Source organism: Borostomias antarcticus (genome assembly GCF_949987555.1).
Source record: "Borostomias antarcticus genome assembly, chromosome: 5".
NCBI classification, from domain to species: Eukaryota; Metazoa; Chordata; class Actinopteri; order Stomiiformes; family Stomiidae; genus Borostomias; species Borostomias antarcticus.
The window spans coordinates 6,206,675-6,218,433 of record NC_140238.1 but is presented as its reverse complement, the minus strand read 5'-3'; the positions used below and the strand labels follow the sequence as shown (position 1 = coordinate 6,218,433).

Below are 11,759 nucleotides of genomic sequence, written 5' to 3'. Positions count from 1 at the left end.
ATGAGGTCCAAAAGCAATGGGGTGGAAAGTCCACCTAGTGGGGTGCTAGGCGTTCCCCAGGCGACACATGACATCAACCAGGAAGAGGAAGAGAGTCTACCAATCAAGAGCCTGAAGGTCAAAGTTCAGTCAATGAGCGAGGGGGAAGAAGAAACGGTTATCTCTGAGAAAGAGAGCTCACCTGAGAAGAACCCTGAGACTAAAGACCAAAGGAGGGGAATCCTGGACATGACCAAGGAGGACCTACTCAAGCTGCTAGGGATCATGGAAGGTGAGGTCCAGGTGAGTTTAACCTGCAGGTTATACAGCTACCTTTTGCCTCCAGCACTAGATTATTAATCACTTGTTTTAGAAAAGAGATGCACTTGTGAGTTCTGGCAAGTAGTAGTACACTGACTTTTCCTACGTCAAATGCAAGTCGCTTTGGATAAAAGCATCAGCTAAATGACTGTAATGTAATGTACCTTTAGATGTTCAAAATAGTGTGTAATAGTATTACATGAACAGGACAAATCACATGAAATGTGGTACTTATATGCCTTTGCACCACAGCACCATCTAGTGGCAGCTGCTGCTAATGCAGCACAGCACTATCTGTGTAGTTGCTAATAACATTCATAAGTGGACATTTGATCATGATCAGTGCTTCAGCATATTGTGTGTGTGCAGGTGTGTGCGCGTGCACATTTCTGTGTGTGCATGTGTACATTCCTTTGTGTGTGTGTGTGACCCCCAAGGCCAGGGAGGATGTTATCCGGGTGCTGAAGTCTGGACAGACTCATCCAGCGGTTCTGGAGGCCCACTACGGTACTGCAGCCCCCAGCCCTGCTCTCCAGGCCCTACAGAGAGATGGCCTTCTCACCAACACACCACCACACAACCACAACAACGTCTACCAGACACCTATGGCAGAGGTCAGTCTACTGCCGACAACTTCTTATAGATTATAGTGTATAAGAGTGTATAAAATAGACCATGACCATGGGAGAATGGTCACTAATGTTGATACTAATTGCCAAATACTTTGTGGTAATAATTAATCTAGAAACACGAAACACCCAACTACAAATAACATAAAACCCCAAACAGGTTATTTATAATCTTTCACAGAAAGGTTATTTAAGTAGAAAATAATCAATAACTAAAACCAGACAATAATACAAAAATAACAATAGACAAACAAGCTTAAGCTACAGTATAAACAAAAACACAAAGGGAGAGGAGAAGGACTGTGCGAGGGGTGTCTAAAACTAAAAGGGCCTTGAGCTTCCCTATCGACTAAACTAATTAGAAGCCAGACAAAACTACTACTAGACCCTCAGCAAAAATGTAAGCCTACATTCAAACAAACATAACAACCTCTCCTGCTTTGCACATGGAACAAGACAGAATACTGTATATAGGTGGCAGATCATCGTCTGATTGGACGGCAGGGCAGGGGAATGATTGGACACAGGTGGTCGATGATTAGTTGATTGACTGGACACAACGAGCACAACGACGAACACCTGGGGAAGACAGACACGAACAGAACAGAGAACAGAAACATAGGAGGCCGTAACACTTATTCACAGTATCAGTTACGGTCGATGTTTCACACGGCTCTGTGTTATGTACCTGTTGCTCTTAGCTGGACCATCTGCAGGAGAAACACAGGGACGCGTACCGGCGGATGCTGGAGCAGCTGCTATTGGCCGAGAAGTGCCACCGCCGCACCGTGCACGAGCTGAACAGCGAGAAACGCAAACACGCCGACTACATGAACAAGAGTGATGACTTCACCAACCTGCTGGAGCAAGAGAGGGAGAGGTGAGGGGAGGAGGGAAGGAGGGAGGAAGGGAGGGAGGAAGAATTAGGAAGGGAGAGAGAGAGAGAGAGAGAGACGTAACTGGATGGGAGAGTGGGAAGGAAGGAAAGAGCAAGAAAATGATGTGGGGGAAATTAGTAGAGAGGGTTCAAAAGGGACATCCTTCCTCATGTTTTGGTCATATTGTTGAGAATACGTAGTTGGGAAAAGATTCTTGGCTTAAAGCTTATTTTCCCCAAAACACTATCTGTTAGCCCTAACGGGGTGTCTGAGAAGTGACTGGTCGGAGAGAGGGGGAGGGAGGGAGGGAGGGAGAGAGCGAGAGAGTTAGAGGGAAAGAGCGATACAGAGAGAGGGTGAGAGAGGGAAAGAGTGATACAGAAAGAGAGAGGGAAAGAGTGATACAGAAAGAGAGAGGGAGATAGATACAGAGAGAGAGATAAAGACAGGTGAGAGAGGGCAGCATACAAACGCTGGCACTCGACCAATAACTAAAGAGGGACAGTTTACACTGAGTGTGTTCAGGGACACGAAGACCAGTAAAGGGATCAGCCATGCATGATGTGAGTGCCACCCACCCCCCCCCCCCCCCCCCACCCCACACACACACACTATACAGGGGCCCCAGTACAATTAATCTCACACTGTACAGGGGCCCCGCTAATTAATCTTCTCACACAGGGGGAATGAGTATGAGAGAGAGGAGAGCTTAACAGGGGAATAGAGAGAGAGAGAGGAGTCAACTCTAATTTCTGTGATAGCATTAACTTCCTCTGTCTCTGTGTGTGTATCGGTAAGTGTATTCACATATGCATACGCACCTGTAGTGGCCAGAGAACACAGTGAGAGAGAAGAGTTTTTATATATATATATATATATATATATATATATATATATATATATATATATATATATATATAATGTTTACAGTGCATCAGTTGAATTCATATTCCTTATGATATGCTGTACTGGATAATATAGCCATAAAACTTCAAACAGCCTCTCTAGGTGAGACCCACAATTTTTTCACTCCTCCAGAAACCCTGTCAGGGGAACCCTACCGCAAACGGTGGGAGAGAAGAGTTAGGTATATATATATACTGTATATATATATACTGTATATATATATATATATATATATATATATATATATGTTTACAGTGCATCAGTTGAATTCATATTCCAGAAGTTGTTTGAAATCGAACTTTTATCGAGGTTTGTTTGCGTGACGTTCCACTGAGGCTGACCCCAAACATGTTGAACTCCAAACAGGTTTTCATGCGTGGGTAAGTGTGCAGGCGTGGGGTGTTGGGGGGGCGGGGCGGGGGGTTGCGTGTTCGGGTTAGTCCGTCTTTCATGAACTTTCTCACACACTTGTCTGAGACGCATTAAACTACCCCTGTAGAAATAGAAGTGGTGAAGTATCAGACCGCTGTCTGTAAATGCACAAAATATCCTGGCCTATGGACAGTGCGAGAGGACGAGTGTCTGAGTGACAGACTGCATAAAGACTGTATAAAAACATGTGTCGTTGTTAATAGATAGATACTTCTATTAATCCTGGCTAGGGAAATTGTCGCGTTACAGCAGTAAATGAACTGAGCTATAATGTTTTACGAGGACTCACGTCTTCAGGGCCGACTGTTGGAGTTATGATGAGGTATGATGCACTCTACTGTAGTTCCAGTTGATTCGACTGTTGGCCCTGGGTGACTGGATCGAGTGTTAGACCACCCATGCCAGGTTTTTTCCAGAGACCTTGTTGGCCAGTATTCAGCCTGCCCTCTTTAACCCCACCTATCAACGGCAAACAGACATGCAGAGACCTCTGCTGCTCTCTCAGCGATGCCGGGCCCACATTCCCCTCTGCTGGAGTCATGGAAGGGCCAAAACGAGTTAGCTGTACCCTGGTGATACTCCACAGTACGCATGTCTATGCTTATGATATGCTGTACTGGTACACAAACATATTTAAAATTTGCACATTCAAACATGCCAAAAACCCACACACATACCAACAGGCAGACAGTAAGACATGTAGGCTCTAGGCAATCACACACAAACACGCTCACATACAAACACGCGCACATGCACGCACGCACGCACACGCACACACACACACGCACGCACTCTCACTCTCTTGACAGATGCACCATGTTGTGATCGGTCTGTCAGAAGGACATGGGTGGAGAAAAGCATCTGCCGCTCAACTCTACCAGACTTGCAGTATGTGTTCAGACCACTGACTGATGTGAGTGTGAGAGGAGAAAAGTGAAAATGCCTGTGGGCTCTTATTCCAAGCTACTGAAAGAATGTAGAGAATATGGGGACCAAAAACTCTTGACTAATAGCCTTCAGCAAGCCTTCCACTCACTCAAACAGATGGGGAAATTGTATGTCAGGAGGTGAAATGTTTATCTGGCATAGGGAGGCATACAATTAACGCAAAATACTTTGGATTCTTGCATGTTTGTTGAAAATGTATGGGTATACGATGGCGCCGACGGTAGCTTACTATCCACCTTGCAATTCTTATTCCATTTCAAGAATAGAACGTTTATTTTCCATGTGGAACAAGTATGGGTACAGGAACATTGGAATTCAAGCTTAAATTAATAAATAAAAGACAGCAACTTCAGTTTTGACAAGTTCTGCTTATGGTATAGAAATAGAAAACTAGCAATGTTGGCGTTGGCTACTATGGAGTAGGCCTACTATGAAACCGTACCCATGGCCTAGAACGCATTACCTTGCATCTGGTGACCTTCTTTTAACAGCACATCAATAATACGTACAGACATACTGTCAATACCGCTCTGGTTTGAGTGTTTAATGCTTTTTCTCTGTCGACACCAAGGATTACAACATTGTTTTGACAGGCATTGGCACACCAGGTCAGCCTTCAATCCACAGCTTCCTGACACAGACGAGCTGTTGCGCCTCCAACCAAATTCCTCAGGAAACAAGGGATGAGTGAAATGATGTTTCGTGATGAAAATGTTTTTCAGGGAGATGCTGTTGATGTGCTTTTGCACACGCTTACAGTGAGAAGTTAGGACACTTGAAACAACATAGCCCGAATCATCAGCCGTCAATCTGAAAATCACCTCGATATGTTGTATAACCTACCTAGTTAATACTTACTGTAGCCTACATATTAATATTACAGTATGCCTGTATACTAGTAGTAGTGTGTATGGGTAATGTCTGGCACTAATGTAATTATACCTTAGCCATTAAAAGGTCAAAGACTCCATGTCCTAGTTCAACTTGGCCTAGTGTCCAATGAAGGGTTTTTTGAGGACATTGCAACTCTACATTCTTGCTTTGGCCACGGTTAGCTCTTCCTGCCTACAACATACTGTAAGTACCTCATGATATTTAGATGTACTCCCTTCGGCTTGAATGTCATGGAGGGTCTTTAGCCCACGAGACCGCACTCTAGGCGACCATGACCGCTGACATCATGCCCCTGACCTTTGCATGAGGGTAATTTTAGAGTGCTTATTGCTAAGGTGTCAAGTATTAGGTGCCACATTCCAGAAGTTGGATGATACTCTGTACAGTAGCCAGGGATGGTTGTCCAACTTGGCAACATGACGCAGTAATGTAGATGATATTCATCACGGTTCAACATAAATTAAGCATCTCCATTTAGAATCTGGAATTGAACGTATGTGGAGCATTACCTGAAGCAACACTGACTTAATTAAAGGGATGGTGCTTGTGTGAACTATCAGTATAAAATAGTTAGGATATTAAGATACTGTACTGTAGTAGTTCCTTTGTCTGAGTGTACTCCAGTGTGTTCCACACTGTTACTGTCATTCATCTCCTAATAAATCTACTGTCCGAGTTCCTGTCTGAGCTCTCTCAGACTCTCCCTCCTCACTTCTGGGGAGTAAACGGGCTCGTACCAATCTGCTTTTCTCATCAAATCTGCTAAGAACCAAATGAGCTCTGGTCCACATTTCCCAGGGTAGAACTACAGCAGATGGACCGACTGACCTGTCTCATATACCGGTGGGCTTATAGCTTCCTGTCTGTGCGTGTAATTTCCTGTCTGTGAAGATGAGAGAGAACTGGAATTGAATTTTGGCTTATTTGCATGTTTGTTCCTAAACATAATTTTGTAGTGCTGTTTTGCCTCTATGGAAAGCAGCTTGAATCATGTAAGAAGAGACTGATCATATGTGAGTAGATGGGGGGCAGTTGTTCCAATGTTCTGTTGAAACATGAAACATGCTCCCTTTGAAAAATGCTCTCTGTATTGAGAAAAACATGAAAAAGAGATGAACAAATTGAGGAGGAGGTTACAGAACACCCTCTTCTGGCCAAGGTCCCACCCCTTCTCTCTCTCTCTCCCTCTCTCTCTCTCAAAGTCCAGACTAGAGCGGCACATGCACACACACATTTGCCATATATGGACGAGGTGACATCATCAACTTATATTGCAGTGCTCCGCTGTATTTATTCACTTTTCACTGTCCTGATGACACTTGGAATGTGACGGCAGACTGCCTGTGAAGAAAGGGGCCCTTGCCAGATCTGATTCAGTGGACTCTGTACAATGGCAAACATATATGGCATGGACTTGCTTTTCTTGCATCCAGAATAGTGGGTAAGTTTGGAATTGTGTCAAAAGTTGTTTGAGTGTAGACAGTTTCTAGTGTATAATAATATTGTGAGAAATGTTTCCGCATGGTCTACTTTTTCTGTACAATATCATGAGGCTTTTCAGGTACAGCGAAGTGAGCATTGCAAAGGAAATCTCGTGATTTGAGTTCCCAGTACTGTGAGTTCACTGTGTTTTGTATGTAATTTGTCAGATTGTGTTTAGAATGGACATGAACATCATAGAAAGAGGCAGAATGAAAAGAGACTGCTCAGAGGGGACTTTTCACTCGCGTTTTCTCAGTTTGGACTCCAGCAAGGAAAATCAGTGAGAGCGTTTGGCAAATTTTCTCTACATCCATGCCAATTCTCACTTAGAGGGCATGGTTAGCTTAAGCAGGCATAGTTCAGTATCTGGTTTGCCCCCTTGTTGTTCCCTTTGACGCTGTGTATCATGCTTTTTTCTTTTCTGTGACAGTGTAACTGGCAAGAATTAATTGAGAACTTAGCAATTAATTTTCTCAAATAACATTTTCTCAAATTAACATGGCAAGTAGTAGTACATAATGTTAAATGCAATTATTGTTAATCGCTTTGGATAAAAGCGTCTGCTAAATGACTAATGTAATGCAGTAGTTTTATCTGGCTTCTAGATAGTTTAGTGAATAGGGAAGCTCATGGCCCTTTTAGTTTTAGGCACACCCCTTACAGTCCTTCTCCTCTCCCTTTGTGTTTTGTGTATAACTGTACCTGGTTTATTCATTATTGTCTGGGTATTGGTGATTATTTTCTATTTAAATAACCTTTCTGTGAAAGTCAATAAATACCTTGTTTTGGGTTTGATCTTTTTATGGTTGTTTCACTCGCCATCCTCCCCACACCAGTGTATGCGCATAGAGGCCATGACGTTTGCCCCTCTACCTACCATCCAGGTGGGAGCGTAACAGTGTGAATGAGAGGCCTTTGTAAAGAGCTTTGGACAAAAGTGCTATAAGTGCAGTCCATTTACCACCCATTTTAATTAGAGGAAATACATTTTTTTAATTAAAAATATAATTCAGATTTTATCCCATTACCATCCCATTGCCAGCTACCTGATTCTCTCAAGCACCTCACTGTGACTCCGACACCAGGCGGGGTCACTGTAGAGCGGCGATCCTCGTGCCGAAATTAAACTAACCACCCTTCAGAGTGGCGGCCCCATACCCCACCCCCCTATGGCATCCAGCCATATTCGAACCTGGAGAGACCAGAGCGCGAAACCTGGTCCCTAGTGGGCAGCTGCACCAGAGACTGATGCTTAGACCGCTACACCACTGTGGACTCCCTAAACTGGAGGAAAACCACACAAAGAACAATGTTACATGTCCTGTGCAATTCAATAAGATATCTGAATCTAAAGCTGATGTTGAAATAATGATTAAATGATAAAGAGCAAACGGACCTTTAAGAATCACCTCTGTGAAAAGCTCTGTAGAAAGATACACATCGTATTACAGTATATTGTAACCGTTAAGCATATACTATGCACTCAACACTGCTTAAGTCCTTAATCATCACTTTCTCTCTGCTCATCTCTCATCAGATTGAAGAGGTTACTGGAGAACGAGAAAGCCTACCACATCCGTAAAGAGAAGGAGCACACCACGCGCCTGGGTAAAGTTCGCGAAGAGCTGGTGAAGCTCAAGTCCTTCGCCCTGATGCTAGTGGATGAGCGTCAACTCCACCTGGAGCAGATGGATCAGCAGAGCCAGCGGGTCCAGGAGCTCAGCCAGCAGCTGCAGGACCGTGAGCAGGTGCTGAGCCATGCCAGCAGCCAAGCACAGGAGGACAGCCAGAGGGCACAGAGTCTGGAGTCCCAGCTGAAGGAGAAGTCGGCCAAGCTCACCCAGCAGCATGAGGAGATGGCTGCCAAGCTGGCCGGACAGGACTCCCAGAACCGACAGCTGGACGCCAAGCTGTCAGGTCTTGCCCACAAAGTGGAGGAGCTGGAGGAGAGCAACAGTGCCCTGAAGAGGTCCGAGGATGAGCTGTGCGAACTAAGGGAGAAGATCAGCAACGGGGAGTGTGACAACTCCAAATCCAACTTGATCACAGAGCTGGAGAACCTCCGCAAACGGGTGTTGGAGATGGAGGGAAAGGACGAGGAGATCACCAAGACCGAGACCCAGTGTAAGGAGCTGAGGAAGAGGCTGCAGGAGGAGGAGAACCAGAGTAAAGAGCTGAAGACGGAGGTGGAGAAGCTGCAGAAGAGGATGATGGAGCTGGAGAGGCTAGAGGGCGCGTTCAACATCAACAAGGCTGAGTGCACCCAGCTTCATGCCGCCCTCGAAAGGGAGAAGGGACTATCCAAAGAGCTCTCGGACGAGCTGGTAGCGCTTAAGATCCGCATGAAAGAGATAGAATCGTCTGAGCTGAAGTTAGAGAAGGCCGAGTTGGGCCTTAAGGATGACCTTAGAAAGCTGAAGTCATTGACTGTGGTCATGGTGGACGAGAGAAAGAGCATGATGGTCAGAATGACGTCAGACGAGAAGAAGAGGGAAGATTTGAGTGAGACGATCAAAGCTGAGCAGGGCAAGGTAATGGATGTAACCGAGAGATTGATAGAGGAGAGCAAGAGGCTCCTGAAGTTAAAATCGGAGATGGAGGTAAAGGTAGGAACTCTGACCAGGGAGAACGGAGAGCTGAGCACCAAGCTGGCCTATGAAATTGAAAAAAGTAAGGATTTGAGCTCTAAGATCAGTCAAATGAAAAAGAGGATTGATGGTTTCGATGAAGCAGAGAGGATATCCACGAGCGACGTGGCAAAGAGGGAACTGGGAATGGTGTTAGAGACAGGTGGGAAAGAGGACAACCGGGTGAAAGAGCTGACGTTCGAAATTGAGCGGTTGAAAAATCGATTGAAACAGCTTGAGGTGGTGGAGGGAGATTTAATAAAGACAGAGGATCAGTACGACCTGTTGGAGAAGAAGTTCATGACGGAGCAGGACAAGGCCAACATCCTGTCCCAGCAGGTCGAGGAAATGAGAAGTCAGATATCTCGAAATAAAGCTATCGAGAAAGGAGAAGTGGAGAGTCAGGAAGAAGACATCCGGCAACGCTGTAAAATTGAGGAGGCCAAAACAAGAAACCTTCAGGCGGATGTTATGGCCCTCAAGGAGAAGATCCACGAGCTCATGAACAAAGAGGACCAGCTGTCTCAGCTCCAGGTGGACTACACAGTGCTTCAACAGAGGTTCTTGGAAGAAGAAGAAAAGAAGAAAAGCATGAGCCTGGATGTTCTCAACCTCACCAAAGAACTGGAGGTGACCAAGCGCCACAGTCGCGCTCTACGGCCCAGTCTAAACGGCAGGAGAATGATGGATATTGCCATGACGTCCACTGGAGTGCAGACCGATACATCGGCCAATGAGACGGTAGAGGAGGACACGCCAGCTGTGTTCATCAGGAAGTCAGTCCAAGAAGAGAATCACATCATGAGCAACCTCCGACAGAGGGGCCTCAAGAAGCCTACGGAGAAGACATTAGCTCATGAACGTTACCCAACACCTTCAACTGACATTAGCCTGAAGAAATCCTGGATTCCCTGGATGCGGAAAAAGGAAAATGGCCCCCAGGGGACAGGCCCTGACAAGTCTCTGCTCATCAATGGAGAGTCTGTTCACCCTGAGCTGACCATGTCCCAGAAACAAGGGCAGCCCTTACACATCCGAGTCACTCCCGACCACCAGAACAGCACGGCCACTCTGGAGATTAGCAGCACTACTGCAGAGGAGTTCTACTCAGGCTCCAGACTCAGCTCGACCCCACTGGGCCACCACCCCAAGTCCCGCATCACCATCATTCCCACCCACACCGCCAACACTCCGAAGGGGAAACCAACCACAGGTCCAAGGGGGCCAGAGAGGGCGAAGTCCCCAGTCACCATCACCACAATCTCCAGGGCCAAGTCCCCAGAGAGTGGCAAGGCCTCCGCCTCCTCCTCCACTTCAGGGAGGCCCATGTCACCCATCTCCATAATGACCGTCAGCACCTCCATAGTGTCCAACGCGTCTGCCTCCCCCGAGCCTCAGGAGATGACCATGGGCCGGGCCGTGTTCAGGGTCATGCCCGAGAAGCAGATGGTACCTGCACCGATCAAGAAGTTCAACTCCAACGCCAATATCATTACCACCACTGAGGACAACAAGATCCACATTCACCTGGGCCCGACCTTCAAGGGGCCCACGACGGAGACAAACAACAATGTTGCCTCCAAAATGGTGGTCAGGCCGGTCGCCGTGGCAATGGAGAGCAAGGAGCTGATGTTATCGACGGGAACTGTACTGCGCTCACCTCGTCAAATCGCCGCCGCCGCCGTTACCAAATGTGTGCAGAGTAAAGTGATGAGCAGCATCACCATCACTCCTGTCACGTCCACTGCTGCTAGATCTTCACAAACTGTGGTGAGCTCCCTCCATCCACATTGTTTTGGGTATTTTTAAACACTTTGGTACATTTGAAGCCTAGCTTTGTCAGCTGCATTGTATTAAATGTGTGACCACAAAGCATACTTAAAAAAAAAAAGAAAAAAAAAAGTGATTTGTTATGATTTCGGACAGCTACTTTTCTCTCTGTTATCCTGTTACATAAAGTGTGGGGTGAGTGAGCGACTCGGTGGCGTTTTGCTGAGCGGTATAATGAGGTCTTTGTGGGGCTAATGGATAGCGTGACAGAAACTGGTTTATGAACAAGCCTTGACAGAAGTGAACTGTAATGATGTGGCAATCTGCCACCATGTTACAATCACTCTGTCATATATAGCTGTCGCACACTGTTTATGCTCACAAACATCCACAGTGCACCGACACTCTTATTGACATGAAACAGCCTTGCACTGGAACACAGCATACAGAAACATAACCCCCGTAAATGCTCCCTCATTGTGTTTGACTTGGAAGAATGACCAAATATTTACATTTTTACTTAAACAGTGCAGGTCATACTCTCAAGTGAAATATTTTTCTAGCATTTTCACTGCTGTAATTGGCCTCTCACTTTCCCCCCATTATTTTCCCTTTTCTACTCTTCTCTCTCTCCTTTCCCTTCAACCCGTCCACATATTCTCCCTTCTCTGTCTTCTGCCTTACAGCCTGGGCTCGAGGCCCACCCCGCCCGGGCAGGGCTCACCCGCATACCCATGTCCAAGAGCCTGAAGACAGGCAAAGCAATGCTGGGAGCCCTGGGCGTCCCTGCCGGAGTACGGCTAGAGTCACGAGCAGAGAGTCAATCCATGAGGATCGAGCTCAAGAAACCCACAGTCAGCAGCACTGCCTTTCAAAATGGAGGGAAAGGCTGA

At 46.1% G+C, this 11,759-nt stretch overlaps 1 protein-coding gene across 1 annotated transcript; it reads left to right on the top strand.

Annotated features, from left to right (window-relative positions):
- Positions 1-11,759, top strand: LOC311309222 (filamin-A-interacting protein 1-like; the record flags this gene model as incomplete). Its single annotated transcript, XM_084438403.1, has 5 exons — positions 1-282; positions 738-914; positions 1,631-1,809; positions 8,007-10,866; positions 11,553-11,759. 5 exons carry the CDS (start codon positions 1-3, stop codon positions 11,757-11,759), a joined length of 3,705 nt encoding a protein of 1,234 aa, XP_084294529.1.